Raw genomic sequence first — 16,232 nt, forward strand, 5'->3', positions numbered from 1 at the left:
AAAACGTGCTAAGCTAAGTAGCGTTCCCTTCAAAGTTTCCCTCCCCAGCATCTTCATGGCTAATATCCGATCGTTAGCTAACAAAATGGACGAGATCAGACTCAGGCTGTCCTCTCAGAAAAGGCTGCAGAACTGCTGTCTGCTGATGTTTACGGAGACTTGGCTCAACAGCAACATAGCCGACTCGGCAGTCGAGCTAGCGGGCCGCACAGCCTCCAGTGCCGACAGGACAGCGGACTCCGGCAAGATCCGCGGAGGAGGTTTGAGTATTTATGTCAATAACTCTTGGTGCAACAATATAAAGATCGTCGAAAGGCATTGCTCTGCTGATCTCGAGCTCCTTATGATTCAGTGCAGGCCTTTTTACCTGCCCAGGGAGCTAACGGCCATTACCATCGCCGCTGTAAACATTCCCCCCACATGCTAATGCTAAGGAAGCACTTAAGCAGCTACAATGTGCCATCAGCAGACAACAGACCAAACACCCGGACAATGCCTTTATCATAGGTGGTGACTTTAATCAGGCTAACCTCAGGGCTGTATTGCCCAAATTCCATCAGCATGTCTCCTGCCTCACTAGGGGACAAAACACCCTGGACCATCTCTATACAAACATCAAGGACTCATACAAAGCTACTCCCTGCCCTCATCTGGGGCATTCTGACCACCTCCGCCTGTTCCTGGTCACAGCCTACAAACCCCTAATAAAATGGGTCAAGCCAGCAGTTAAGACAATCACTGTCCGGCCAGAAGGAGCAGTCTCTGAACTCCAGGACTTTTTTGAAAACAGACTGGAGTATTTTTGCACATTCAGCTACCCATGGCTCCCATATAGACATTAATGAACAGACATCTGCCATACTAGCCTACATTAACTTTTGCACTGAGTGTCTCACAACAAAAAAATCGGTCTGCACCTTTCCAAACCAGAAACCCTGGATGACCAGTGAGGTCCGGCAGCTGCTGAAAGTCCGGGATGCAAAATTTAAGTCAGGTAACTGTGAGGCCTACAGCGCAGCCAGATCCAACCTCAAAAAGGGCACCAGAACAGCCAAACATAACTATTCCCTACGAATAGAGGACCACTTTGACAATAACTCTGATCCTCGGCGAATGTGGCAAGGCATTCAGTCTATCACAGACTACAAAAGCTCTAATCGCGGTCCCACTGTCCATGATGCCTCCCTGCCAGACAAGCTAAATCATTTCTATGCCCGCTTCGACAAGGACAATACTGACCCAGCCACAAAAATCCCCAGCCACCCAGAAAACCAGGTGCTCACTCGTTCAGTCGCAGAGGTCAGAGAATCACTGCGCAGAATGAACACACGGAAGGCTGCCGGACCAGACGGCATACCGGGTTGGGTCTACCGGGAATGTGCCGACCAGCTGGCTGAGGTCTTCACACCTGTATTTAACCTCTCACTGTCCCAATCTAAAGTCCCGGCATGCTTTAAGACCACCTCTATCATTCCTGTCTCCAAGAAACTAACATCCACATGTCTGAATGACTACCGACCCATAGCACTCACCCCCATTGCCATGAAGTGCTTTGAAAGACTGGTTCTGGCTCACATCAAAAACATTACCCCCCCCCCCCCACATTCGACCCACATCAGTTCGCCTACCGTCCCAAAAAGTCTACTGAGGATGCCATTGCCACTGCCCTGCACATTGCTCTGACCCACCTTGAACTTAACAACACATACATCCGGATGCTGTTTACAGATTACAGCTCTGCCTTCAACACTATCATCCCCGCCAAACTAACCACCAAACTCCTCTCCCTTGGCCTCAACCCCTCCCTCTGTAACTGGATCCTGGACTTCCTGACCAACAGACCTCAGTCTGTTAGGTTAGGTGACCACTCCTCCTCCACCCTGACCCTCAGCACAGGTGCCCCTCAAGGCTGTGTTCTGAGCCCCCTCCTTTTCTCCCTCTTTACCCACGACTGCCTGCCAACTCACCCTTCAAATGTTATATAGTTAAGTTTGCAGATGACACCACAGTCATTGGCCGTATCACCAACAATGACGAGATGGCCTACAGAGACGAGATTGAGCACCTCACATCATGGTGTACTACCAACAATCTTGTCCTTAATGTGCAGAAGACAAAGGAGCTGATTGTGGACTTCAGGAGGTCTAGAAGCTGCAGCCACTCCCCCATACACATCAATGGGGTGGAAGTGGAGTGTGTTTCCAGCTTTAAATTCCTTGGAGTCCACATCAGCGAGGATTTTTCGTGGACATTAAACACCCAGGCCCTTATGAAAAAGGCCCAACAACACCTGCATTTCCTGAGAAGGCTGAGGAGCGCCCGTCTACCCCCCAAAATTCTCACCAACTTCTACCACTGCACCATAGAGAGCATGCTGACCATCTGCATCTCAGTGTGGTACGGCAACTGCACCTCAGTAGACCAGAAAGCTCTGCAACAGATAGTCAAGGCGGCCCAGCATATCACCGGTACCCAGCTCCCAGCCATAAAAGACATTTATCACAAACGCTGCCTTCGAAGGGGTCTGAGCATCAGCAGAGATCCCACCCACCCCAACCATGGACTGTTCTCCCCCTGCGCTCTGGGAGGTGCTACAGGAGCCTCAGAGCCTGCACTACCAGGCTCAAAAACAGCTTCTTTCCACAAGCTGTTGCCCACCTGAACCTGGCTACCCACTGAATGTCTGTAGATATTTTTAAATATTTTGTACTCCAGCTCTCTTTTAACTTATTTTTAGCTTTGGTCTTCATGTGTGTATATCTTATATTGTGTTTGCTGCGTTTTCTGTGTCTGTCTTGCACCGTTTGGTGAAGCCACAGCCCTCATTTCATTTTTAACATGTGCCTGCACTGTTTTTAATGACAATAAAATTGAATTGAATTGAATTCTATCTCCCTCGGGAATTTCCCTGCATGTTGTTAACTGCTGTCTACATACTGCCGCAAGCTACTGCTGCAGCAGTGCTGGACTAACTGTATAGAGCCATTAGATGGCAGGAGAACTTGTACCCTGAAATTCAATTGTGACAGGGGAGTTGAACCACTGTAACCTGAAATCTATACTACCAAAATTTTACCAACATGTCATCTGCCCAACCAGAGGCAATAAGACTCTCAACCACTGTTACTCCACGGCCAAGGCAGCTTACAGGTCTATCCCACGACCTCAATTTGGGAAATCCGACCACCTGTCAGTGCTCTTGCTTCCTGCATACAAGCAGAAAGGGAAGTGATGTGAGGACAGTACAGTCCTGGACTACAGAACACGAAACTTCAGGGATGTTTTGAATCAACAGACTGGTCAATCTTAAAGGATTCGGCCTTGAGTTTGGATGAGTATGCTGAATCAGTCACTGTCTATGTTAGATTTAGTGTGGATAACTGTACCCCAGTACAGTCTATTCGCTCCTACCCCAACCAGAAGCCCTGGATTAACAGCAACATTTGCCCAAGGTTGAAGGAGCATACCACTGCTTTTAAATCAGGGGACAAAGAATGCTACAAAAAAATCCAGGTATTACTTATGGGGAGCCATCAAAGCCGCTAAAAGACAATATAGGGACAAACTGGAAAATGACAACAGTGGCCATGACTCACAGTGCATGAGGATGGAGCGGCAGGCGATTACAGACTACAAATCTAAACCCAGTGTGGCTATCAATGCATCTGCCTCTCTGCCAGATGAGCTTTACAACTTTCATGCCTGTTTTGAAGCTCATAACTTGGACCCAGTGACAGTAGCACAGTGCCCACCCAATGAAGTCGATCTACAGGTGAGATGAGTGAAACTGATATCATGAGTAAAACTTTTAAAAGGGTTAAGGCTCATAAAGCTGCTGGCCCAGACAGCATCCCTTCCTGTGTCCTCAAGGAATGTTAGTCAGCCATCTCAGGTATTTACTGACATTTTTAACCTGTCCCTGTCATTGTGTGTGGTTCCACTGTGTTTTAGAAAACCACCAATGTGCCTGTACCTAAGAAAACACCTGTCTCTTGCCTTAATGATTATCGAATTATCGACCTGTTGCTTTGACCTCTTATTATGAAGTGTCTGGAAAGATTGGTAATATATTTAAAATGGAACATTCCTGCTACCCTTGACACATTACAGTTTGCCTACTGTTCCACTAGATCTATAGATGATGCTGTCTCCCTTGCTCTGCATACTGCTGTAATACACCCTTAAAAGAAAAATACCTATGTCAGAATGTTGTTTACTGATTACAGCTCTGCTTTTAACACAACTGTACCATCCAAAGGGGTGTTAAAACTCAAGAGGTCTTGGTCTGGACAACTCTGTAATTGGCTATTTGATTTCCCGACAGGCAAGCCCCAGATTGTGAGAATAGGTACAACATACTCATCTACATTAGTTCTTAAGACTGGCGCACCTCAGGGCTGCTGTTCAGTCCCCTATTGTAGTTGGTTTACACACGACTGTGTTGCAAAATATGACACAACAGCATCATTAAATACACAGATGACACCACGGTAATTGGACTAATACGTGAAAGTGATGAGGGAAGTGGGAGATTTAACCATATGGTGCCATGATAACAACTTCTCTAAATGTCAGTAAGACAAAATAAATAATTGTTGACTTTAGAAAGAGCAGAGGAAATCACATTCCTACTTTTATCAATGGTTCGTCTGTTGAAACTGTGGACCATGTTCAATTTCTCAGTTTACACATCACAGACACCCTAATATGGTCTCTCAACACCAATTGCATCCTGAAAAAGACACAGCAGAGACTATTTTCTGAGGCACCTCAAGAGTTTTAGTATGGGTACCAAAACTCTTGCAAATTTGTATCGCAGTATCATCGAGACTGTCTCGACAGGCTGCCAGGTTTAGCAACCTGGCAGCTCAAGACTGCAAACTGCTTCAAAGGACTGTAAAGACAACAGTAAAAATCACTGGCATGGAAATACCACAACTTCATAATATTTACACCACTCGCTGCAAAAGCCCAAAACATCATTAAGGACACCTGCCACCCTGCTCATGCTCTCATTCTTTCTATCTAAAAAATGCTATCGGAGCATCAAATCACACACTACTCATCTTCAGTAATAGTTTCTTTCCACAGGCAGTCAGGTTGCTGAACAGCTGATGCACCCATATGCACCTTACATTGATGTGTTATTGTGTACTGTATATTGTGCATTTAATGTATGAATTCAATGCGTACATAGTCTATGTTTTTTGGGGGGGGAGGGGCACGTCCTTGTGTCATGGCAGAGACAGCCAGAGGATAAGAAATTCATTGGATTCTAAATACATATGACAATAAATTGAACTTGATGTACAATGATTATTACCCCAGCCATCTCTTGCTGGCTGAGAATTATTCAAAGTAATTACATAACATGAATATCAAAATACATGAAATGATACTGGATCTATCAAGACCAGTGGTTCTCAACCCAGTCCTCAGGGAAACCTAGTACTGCTGTTTTACCATTTCTTATATGATAAAATTCTTATCTGATTCTTAAATGATAAAAGGAGAGGAGTAAATAAAAATAAAAGAACAGACAAGATTATAAGTAAAAATCCTTTGGAGTCTTTGGGCAATAATCTTTGTGATTTTGTTCTGTGTAATAATAGGGAGATTATGAGGATATAATAGTATAATATGGAGGTTAGTGCAAGTACAAATGGAGGAAAAAAACAGATATAGGTAAATAGATGGCTGAAGGATTAATTGAAGGAAATAATGGAAAATAATTGTTGGAAAGAGCAGTTCTAGCTAGCGGTGCCTATGGCATGGCATCTCATTACCAATATAAAATGTCATATATTATCATATTATCTAATGTTAGCTAATACTGGTGCTCAGTCATGAGCAGTGAGACAATGGAGGATTAGTTTGATCCTTGGCTCCTCCTGGCAAAAATGATTGTGTCCCTGAGCAAGGTCCTGAATCCCTCAATGCTCCCAGTGAGCAGTTGTTATCTTGCATAGCTGACATGCCATCAGTGTATGAGTGTGTATGTGTGTGTATGTGTGTGTATGTGTGTGTGTGTGTGTGTGTGTGTGTGTGTGTGTGTGTGTGTGTGTGTGTGTGTGAATTAATTAATTGTAAAGTGCTTTGAGTGGCTGCTGCAGCTAGAAAAGTACTATATAAAATACAACTTGGTTGATTGATTGATTTCCTGATCTGTGTGGGGCACCAGCTCATACACAGGTGCCCTACAGGTGTAAGGGTTGCAGAGGTCTTACATGGCGGCTTGGGCACTCCAGCCCAGACTGAGAGGGGGTCGTGTAGATTCCGTGCAGTGAGACAACAGGGTAAGGTATCGTGGAATCACCACCTGCTGGCCCAGCTTGCTGTTTAGAGACAGCTGGGCATTGAAACTGTATCGCTTCAGATGCAGGATTAGCACTCTGTAAAACAAATGGCCATGAGAAGGAGAAATTATATTAGTCTCCACCTTGTTTTGAAGGTGCCAACTCTTAGATCTATGTGAGAGAACTGGTGGAGGCTTTGGTTGTTAATAGACTAATGAAAAAAATCCTTTGCTTGGCACTTTGAATGCTAAAAACCAGCCAAGTTCTCAATGTGGACAACATGCACAGTGTGTCTTCATTAAAAATACAAAAAAATAAGTCAGATGTGAGTGGTTCCTGGTAAACACTGACACTTGGCAGGATATTTTTGATTAACATTTTAAATGTCAATTATATCAAACAGAATTCTAAACTGTGGCAGAGACATAGCCGTTCATGCAACATTTAGATGAACTAATCTACAAACAGACTTCATAAATATAATAATCTTTAAAGAATATTGTTGTAAATATAAAAATACTACTCAGGATGTAAGCTATGAGAGTAGAGTTACATCTAAAAATGTACAAAATACCTTCGTGACTTGTAATTGCTGAAGTAGTTAAGCAGGTAATATTATATAAGAATAAATACAGTATAATGTACATGTAAATATAGTATGACTTAAAAATACATTTGTTGTGTTGGGACTGTTTGCATTAGACTGAGTGTTCACTCCACCTTTCTTCCCACCACCAACCACCCAGAATTGAGTTTCACATAACCAGTTAACTGCATAAAAGGCACTGACAAACAATGTAAATATACAGAATATACAAGTAAAAAACATCTAGATAAGCCTGTAATACTTCAGTTTTGTTAAACACAGAATCGAAAAATTGTGTTCTCAGTAAGTAGCATTAGGTGTAGCATTACTACATTGCATCATTCACAGGCTAGATAATGCATATCAATGATACAAAGAATTACTGTAATATAGTGTGTGTGTGTGTGTATATACACTGCGTGCACAATTATTAGGCAAGTTGTATTTTTGACGATTCATTTTATTTTTTAACAACTACAGCACTCTCGCTCAATCCAAAATGTTAATAAAGCTCAAACCTGAATATTTAAGAAAGTAAAAGTCAGGTTTTGTCTTTCTTAAGAGAATATCTCAGTGTGCACAATTATTTGGCAAATATTGGTACGCAGAATTATTAGGCAACTAAATGAAAAACGAATATTTTCCCATCTCACTTGTTTATTTTCATCTGTTAAAGTGAAAATAATGAAAAAACTGAAAATTTACAAATAAACATTTCCACAAAAAAAAAATCTGACCAATATAACCACCCTTCTTTTCAATAACCGTCACAAGCCTTCCATCCATGGAGTCTGTCAATTTCTTCATCTGTTAACAATCAACTTTTTGTGCAGCAGCAACCACAGCCTCCCAGACACTGTCCAGAGGGGTGTACTGTTTTCCTTCATGGTAAATCTCCCGTTTAAGAAGAGCCCACAAGTTCTCAATAGGGTTTAAGTCAGGTGAGGAAGGGGGTCATGTCATTTTCCTGTCATCTTTAAGGCCTTTACTGGCAAGCCATGCAGTGGAGTACTTTGATGCATGTGATGAAACATTGTCCTGCATAAAAATCATGGTCTTCTTGAAAGATGCAGGCTTTTTTCTGTACCACTGCTTGAAGAAATTGTCCTCTAAAAACTGGCAGTAGTTCTGGTTGTTGATTTTAAGTCCATCTTCAACCCGAAAAGGTCCAACTAGCTCATCTTTAATGATACTGTGGCGGACACTAGGGGCTAAGCCTCTGAGATGAGCTAGTTGGGTAGTTATATTGGTCAGATTTTTTTTGTGGAAATGTTAGAAATGTTTATTTGTAAATGTTCAGTTGTTTGTTCATTATTTTCACTTTAACAGATGAAAATAAACAAGTGAGATGGGAAAATATTCGTTTTTCATTTAATGCCTAATAATTCTGCGCACCAATATTTGCCAAATAATTGTGCACACTGAGATATTCTCTTAAGAAAAACAAAACCTGACTTTTACTTTCTTAAATATTCAGGTTTGAGCTTTATTAACATTTTGGATTGAGCGAGAATGCTGTAGTTGTTAAAAAATAAAATTAATCGTCAAAAATACAACTTGCCTAATAATTTGTGCACGCAGTGTATATATAAAACTTTGTTAAAAGAAACACTCAATGGTAGGGAATGTGCTCAATAAATAAGAAGCAAAATAAGGAGCAAAAGAATTGAGTTGAATTAATCCAGTGAGTCAAGTACAAGCCTCTTTCATGAAATGGAGCCCAGCCGCAAGAGCAGACAGGCAAAACATAAAAATAGAACATCCAATAACGGTCATCACATGTATATCATCCAATGGAAGGGGGGGACATAGCAATGTCACCAAATTGTACAAGAAGGCTGGGAAGTCTGCCGAAAGGACTCCCCCCCCCCCACCCCCTTCCATGGGATGATATACATGTGATGACCATTATTGGATGTTGTATTTTTATGTTTTGGCTGTCTGCTCCTAATATGGGATACTTTACTCCTGTAAAGTATCCCATTGGATGTTATCTTATTTCCAAGCTCTTAAGCTCTTACTTTTTCAAAATGAGCCCCAGTCCCTCCCTCATTGGTTGTAATGTTACGTTTCAAATGTTTCCTGTCCTCCCATTGGTTGTTGTGCGAGGCAACATAACATTTATTCGCTAGGTTTTTTTCTTTGTTGCATAGCGAACATGGCAACTGATGAGTGCGTGACGCACGAAACAGGCTTGTACCACTATGTCCATCCATTACCTGAACCGCTTATCTTGCTTTCAAGGTTACGGGGATGCTGGAGCCTATTCCAGCAGTCATCGGGCGGCAGGCGGAGAGACACCATGGACAGGCCACCACAGGGCTGACACACACACACACACGCCCGCCCGCCCACACACACACACACACACACACACACCTAGGGACAATTTAGTACGGCCAATTCACCTGACTTACATGTCTTTGGACCGTGGTAGGAAACCGCAGCCCCCGGAGGAAACCCACGCAGACATGGGGAGAACATGCAAACTCCACACAGAGGGTGACCTGGGACGATCCACCAAGGTTGGACTACCCTGGGGCTCGAACCCAGGACCTTCAAGTACTGTACTGCTATGCATTAAAACATTTAAAAAAAAAAAATTCCTACATCTATCTTAATATTCCGCTCCTTATTTGTTGAGCACTTTTATCACACCATTGACAGTTTCCGGGGGGGAATGCTATATATATATACACCATATAAAGGTTGTTTCTTTTTTTTGGCATTTCCCGCCTTTATTTGGTAGCGATAGTAGAGAGGGACAGGAAAGGCAGGACAGAGAGAGGGGTTGACATGCAGCAAAAGGCCCGGGCCAGATTCGAACCCAGGCCGTTGCTGTAAGGACTCAGCCTTATGTGGTATGCGCTCTACCAGGTGAGCCACCGGGGCACCCCTAATAGTTTATATTTGAATTTAACCAAGTGATTAATTGAGGAAGACAGCAGTGAGAATGCCCATTATTATGATCTACATTATTGAATTAAGGCACATTAAGACATGATGCAGATCCAAAAGATACTTGGGAGCTTGGAAGTAAAACAGTAACAATCTACTACTACTACTTTCGGCTGCTCCCGTTAGGGGTCGCCACAGCGGATCATCCGTTTCCATTTCTTCCTGTCTTCTGCGTCTTCCTCTGTCACACCAGCCACCTGCATGTCTTCCCTCACCACATCCATAAACCTCCTCTTTGGCCTTCCTCTTCTCCTCTTCCCTGGCAGCTCCATATTGAGCATCCTTCTCCCAATATACTCAGCATCTCTCCTCCACACATGTCCAAGCCATCTCAATCTTGCCTCTCTTGCTTTGTCTCCAAACCGTCCAACCTGAGCGGTCCCTCTAATATAATCGTTCCTAATCCTGTCCTTCTTCGTTACTCCCAGTGAAAATCTTAGCATCTTCAACTCTGCCACCTCCAGCTCCGCCTCCTGTCTTTTCATCAGTGCCACTGTCTCCAAACCATATAACATAGCTGGTCTCACAACCATCTTGTAAACTTTCCCTTTAACTCTTGCTGATACCCTTCTGTCGCAAATCACTCCTGACACTCTTCTCCACCCACTCCAACCTGCCTGCACTCTCTTTTTCACCTCTCTACTGCACTCCCCGTTACTTTGGACAGTTGACCCCAAGTATTTAAACTCAAATGCCTTTGTCACCAAACAGTAACAATAATTCTTGTGAAATCGTAACTGCAGATGAAGACAAATTTGATTTCTTGTAAAGTATTGCATGGAATGAAAAAATGTTAACTGGTAAAAATTTAAAATTGTTATTTCTGCTCCAACACGATTAAAGATGATTACATTTTCATTTTTGTTACTAATAAAATATTCATTTCTGTTGTCTTTTCTCAAACAGGTTCAGATCCCTGCACATGCCTAAATTTCACAGTGAATGTGTACAATGACATATGGGCAGAAAGGCTGTCATGCAAAAAAATAAAAAATAAAACAAATGGTGCCAGCTTTCAATTTCAAGCCTTCCGAGTTTACAGCACACTTCAATGAAAACGACACCTACCCGATACATAAAAAAACAACTTGATAGACCAGCTATCAGTGACCCTCAGCTTGTGCCTCGGATACTTTTTGTAACCCTTAAAACTACAGGAAGAGAAAAGTTCCTGACCTTCAATACCCAAATGTCTATATTCAATGAACTTTAACTCCTTAGTTTTTTTTTTATTCCCCCCAATTGTACTTGGCCAATTACCCCACTCTTCCGAGCTGCCTTTGTCGCTGCTCCACCCCCTCTGCTGATCTGGGGAGGGCTGCAGACTACCACATGCTTCCTCCGATACATGTGGAGTCGCCAGCCGCTTCTTTTCCCGACATTGAGGAGTTTCGCCAGGGGGGCGTAATGTGTGGAAGGCTCACGCTATTCCCCCCGGTTCCCCCTCCCCCCCCGAACAGGTGCCGCGACCAAACAGAGGAGGTACTAGTGCAACGACAAGGACATATACCCACATCTGACTTCCCATCCGCAGACACAGCCAATTGTGTAGGGACACCCGACCAAGCCGGAGGTAACACGGGGATTCGAAACAGCGATCCCCGTGTTGGTAGGCAACGGAATAGACCATCATGCCACCCTCCTGGTTAGTTTTAAATGGTTATATATGGACAGAGTCTGGATTCGTTTGTTGTGAACATTCAGCTAAAGAGTCTTCCTTCTAAAAACTGGAAGGGTTAATGTCATTAGTAATGGAAAGTGCCAGAGATTAAAGGCTCTGACCTACAATACGTGCTATGTAGTTAGTTTTTAATCCCCTTAAACTCTTTTTACTTCACCCAAAGTGCAGGGCATGTGTTAAACAGACTGCCAGATGTCACACATATTGCTATCAACTGATCCCTCAACTGGGCTGTACCAGGGTTGGCTGGCACAGACACAAAGATGACAACATTGTTTACAGGCAAAGTAACCATGTATTTAAAGACAAATTTACAAATATCAAAAGATAACACCAGCTAGTTAAAGACTCTGCAGCATCTTGCTAGTTTTTAGATGGCGTTTTGTCAATGTGGACAGAGTTTCTTCTGTCCTAAGCCAATTAGGTTGTCAGGACAGCTGCGCCCACACATACTCTGTCAGAACAGCATATAAACTGTGAAAATGAGTAATTTGCTGTTGATCCATTTTTATCAGTTTATCTCCCCTTTCCTTGCCCTCTCTTTTTCTGACACCCCAGGACAGAACAGCTTTCTACTGTTTCAAAATTTGATAAGATTTCAACCAAAACGTCTCCATGCTGGGATAGTGTGACATCAACTACCAGTGCTATGCTGAATTAGAAAGTAATAAGTCTCAATCTAACCCAGACCTGCCAACCTTGAAGAAATTTTATGAGTACTACCCCCCAACACCAACCACCCCCCCTGCACGCGCGCACCTGACAGCCCACCACCAATGTACGCTCCTCCCCCACCCCCGCGCATCTGATAGCCCACCACCAATGTACGCTCCACCGTTGCTCACCCACCACCACTGAGATACCTAACACCATAATACATAATATACACATAATATACTTTCACCAATCGAGATTTATTGTCAGAACAGCTGTACAAGTGTTGTACAGGAGGCATAGCCCATGGAAACTTCTAAAAGTAAACTGAGGACATTCTTTGTAAATAAATAAATCAAAACATTAAATAAATGTGCAAAACTAGCAGTTATCAATATCCTTGCCAGAAATAAAAGTAAACTGAGGACATTCTTTGTAAATAAATAAATCAAAACATTAAATAAATGTGCAAAACCAGCAGTAATCAATATCAAAATCAGTTTGCTAAAAACAAACAACGAAAAAGATTCAAATTTTCCATGCATAGTGAAACTAGGGCAACTTGTTGAAGGTTGCAGATTTGCCTTTTTTAAGTACTGCGTCGCTGAAAGTCTCTTTGTAACACGTGCTGCCTTTGGAGGCAATCATGACTTTTCATGTCACCAGAAAACTGAGCATCTCTGTGCTCAGGCCAGCACGACATTGTTTTATTTTTAGTGACCAAGCTGAAGATCCTTTCACAGTCTGCGTTACTGTGAAAAATCGAAAACACACCAAGCATTACAGTGGAGAGGTTTTCAAAAAGTTTCCTCCCTCCGGACTCCATCAAACCTAGTTCTGTTCAAGCGTTATCCGCCCTTTTGGTCGGAATACCATCGTTCAAGGTGGTGGACTGGAAGAGCCGAAACTCCTCTCCACTTCATCGACTATCACACCATTTCCCAACAAGCAGGGGAACCTGTCTATAAAGCATGTCAGTGAGGAGAATTTGGCTGTTTGCCGTCTGCTTATATCAGCTACGGCAGCATGACGCAGCAATTCGTCCCCATAGGGGAATTTCTCCCGGTAGCTGTCCAGAAATCTTTGTTGTTTCTGAACCTTTTTTTGAGGCGGTTCAGCCATGGCATGCAAGCCTACAGTTTTTGTCTGTGGGCTAATGGATTCGGGGAAACATGACGGTTAGCCCACTACTTGCAACACACACGACACCGTTGATGAATGGTAAAGCTTGTTTTATGGTCGTCCGTGGTGATCACGTAATGGCCACGTAAGAACCACGCCGTTGCTTGGACGCTGTCATGAGACTGTGATGGTTCTGCGTGGGGTTTACGTGTCGAGATGCAATTCCACTTCAGCTTGCATTCATTGACTGACAACCCGGTGTTCCGAGAGATCTGCTCCCACGAGTTGGTGGACATCTGATGGTCCTTATAATTTCTCGCGGACACCTCGTACAGGTTTGCGTGCTTGCGAACTTCCTCCGCCAGACGCTCTTCCAAGTTGTTCATTCTACACTCTGGATTCTATCGACTTGATAGCTGAAAGAAAGAATGTGCTACAAATGCAGAAGATAACTCTACACTGAATACAACTCAAACAATGTGCTACAAAACCAACCAGCTGACTCGAAGACATTTAAAAATGGCGGTGTTTCTCGAGCAGAAACCGGAAAAGCGGCCTCCAGCGGGTGTGGTTAGTGGACCAATCACAACCAATGCTGCTGCGCTCGGGCTACGTCGCCTCGACGTGCGTCTAGGATTTCGGGGAGGCACACGTCAGGCCCTTGCGGTGGACATAAGTGGGGGCCGCAAGGACGTAATGGGTGAACGCTCGGGTATAAATTGCCACGACGTAATAGTATAAATCCCGCATAACTTATTATCTTTTCAATGCTGTTTGCATTGGTGAGAACCACTGATCTAGAATGGTGAGAAACAGGCATGCAGGCGAATAGCAGTGATGAGCAAGCGGCCGAAGAGGGATCTTGCTTGAGGCAGAGGCACTGAATTGAATTGAACGCGCAAAGCATTTGCTAGGAGGGGCAGGTGGGCGAGTGGGTTCAAATACTGCGCCGAAAGCTTTTCACTCCACTTACATAGATTGCTGTGGCTCAGCGGCAGAATCAACTTCATAGAATGCATAGAAACTGAAACCGGCGAAATGCGAGATGCAACAAAATGCGTACCTGGAGAGCAGTGAATCGTACAAGCGTACTTAAGGATCAAAAGGCGTGCCGAGTACGAGAAATGCGTACATGTTGGCAGGTCTGCTAACCCGTAAAATCGTGTTTGTGTGTTGTCATGTTGCATATACCTGGGCAGTTTGCTGAATTTATGAGTCACTGATGCAGCTTTCCCATTGCACTTTTCACATGAGTATTCAATCTCCTCCACCTATGAGAGAGAGCGTATTAATGGTTTATTCCACTTGTTTCATAGTAAGACATCAATCACAAACATTGATGAAGCAAAGCAATAGGGAACACAAAAAAACAACAACAAAAAACGGCACAATATTAATCTTTGGTTATAAATGGGGTTCAGGACTTGACTGTGTAAAGTAAATTTCTAAAAAAGCCAAAAGGATCAAAGTCATTTCAGTAGCAGAAGTCTCACCCTGAAAAAGAGATCGAGAGAGTCCTGGATGGAGCGAAGTGGGAGAGTTTTCTTTCTGCGTGGCAGGTCAATGGACAAGTCATTGAACTGCTCTCGTTTTGTCACCACCTCCCCACAACTGTAATATAAACACACAGGCGGGACTTATCTGTTATTTGCACTACAGCCTTTTTGTATTTGGAGCATTTTTTCTTTGGCAGTTTTTGGCTGAGCCTTTATAGCAACACGGAAGCACAATGTATTGCTGTCACCGACTACAAACAAAGGGCCTCTGAACTACAGGTGAATTAAAATGAGATTCCCCATGAGATTAAGTCTTACCTCTGGCAATGCTTTGAATCAGTGGTACCTGGATGTAAATTTGGTCTAACCTCACAATTGTCATGGTTTTAATGCAGGTTATCACAATTTAAGTAACAATTCTAAACATTTATGTAGTACTTGCTTCTATTTTGGAGAAAAAGATTAAACTCTACTTCTGTATTTCACAAACTCTTCTGGTGGCAGTTGTGGTTTTGCTGTGTTGGCCTGCAACTGCAGTTTCTCTTTAGCTCAGATAACCAAGTCAAAGAAGATGCGAGTCCTCACCCTTTGCAAGTGATGGTATGCTGCACCTCAAACTCCATGTTGACCACAACCGGACAAGTGTAGATGCGGGAGGTGTCAGCCTCATCGCCGGGTTCCGTCTTGACTGCTGCTGGCGATGTCATCGTCCCCAGTGGGCCATCCTCCCACGTTATAGAGGACGATGAAGTGGCCACTGTTGCTGCTTCGTTCCTCCAGCTCTTATTTATCTTCTCCACATCCTCCTTTAATTGGTCCAAACACTGGCTTAGGAACTCGTGGGCATCCTTTGAGGGCACAAGAACATGGAGCGATAAAAACACACTTTATTTATTTTATTACTTTATTGATCCTTGTGGGGGAAATCCTTCCTCTGCATTTAACCCATCCTAGCTGTGTAGCTAGGAGCAGTGGGCAGCTGCCATGCAGCGCACGGGGACCAACTCCAGTTCCTCTTGCCATGCCTCAGTCAGGGGCACAGACAGGACTATTAACCCTAACATGCATGTCTTTTTGATGGTGGGGGAAACCGGAGCACCCAGAGAAAACCCATGCAGACATGGGGAGAACATGCAAACTCCACACAGAAAGGACCTGGGATGATCCCCCAAGGTTGGATGACCCCCCAAGGTTGGATAACCCCGGGGTTCGAACCTAGGACCTTCTTGCTGAGGCAACAGCGCTAACCACTGCGCCACCGTGCTGCCCTTTAGTCAGTTAATTTAGAGCAGCTGTATTTAACTATCAGCTTTGGAGAACCGTGTTTATTAGGGCTGCATTATATTGGAAAAAAACTCACATTGCAATTTTTTTCCTGCAATATATATTGTGATATGAAAAAATACAGGACTTTTTACCAGATGACTTGAATAGCTCTA

The 16,232-nt window shown here is 43.5% G+C and overlaps 1 protein-coding gene across 1 annotated transcript in view; it reads right to left on the reverse strand.

Moving 5' to 3' along the window:
- Positions 1–16,232, reverse strand: part of usp37 (ubiquitin specific peptidase 37) — a 63,899-nt gene that overhangs the window by 17,322 nt on the left and 30,345 nt on the right. Inside the window, exons 12-15 of the mRNA XM_056289082.1 lie at positions 15,379–15,641; positions 14,791–14,908; positions 14,489–14,568; positions 6,228–6,392 (exon numbers count right to left, since the gene is read on the reverse strand). Coding sequence (XP_056145057.1) covers positions 6,228–6,392; positions 14,489–14,568; positions 14,791–14,908; positions 15,379–15,641 — 626 coding nt within the window. The remainder of the gene's footprint in view (positions 1–6,227; positions 6,393–14,488; positions 14,569–14,790; positions 14,909–15,378; positions 15,642–16,232) is intronic.

The sequence above is a fragment of the Lampris incognitus genome, chromosome 11 (genome assembly GCF_029633865.1).
Source record: "Lampris incognitus isolate fLamInc1 chromosome 11, fLamInc1.hap2, whole genome shotgun sequence".
NCBI lineage: Eukaryota > Metazoa > Chordata > Actinopteri > Lampriformes > Lampridae > Lampris > Lampris incognitus.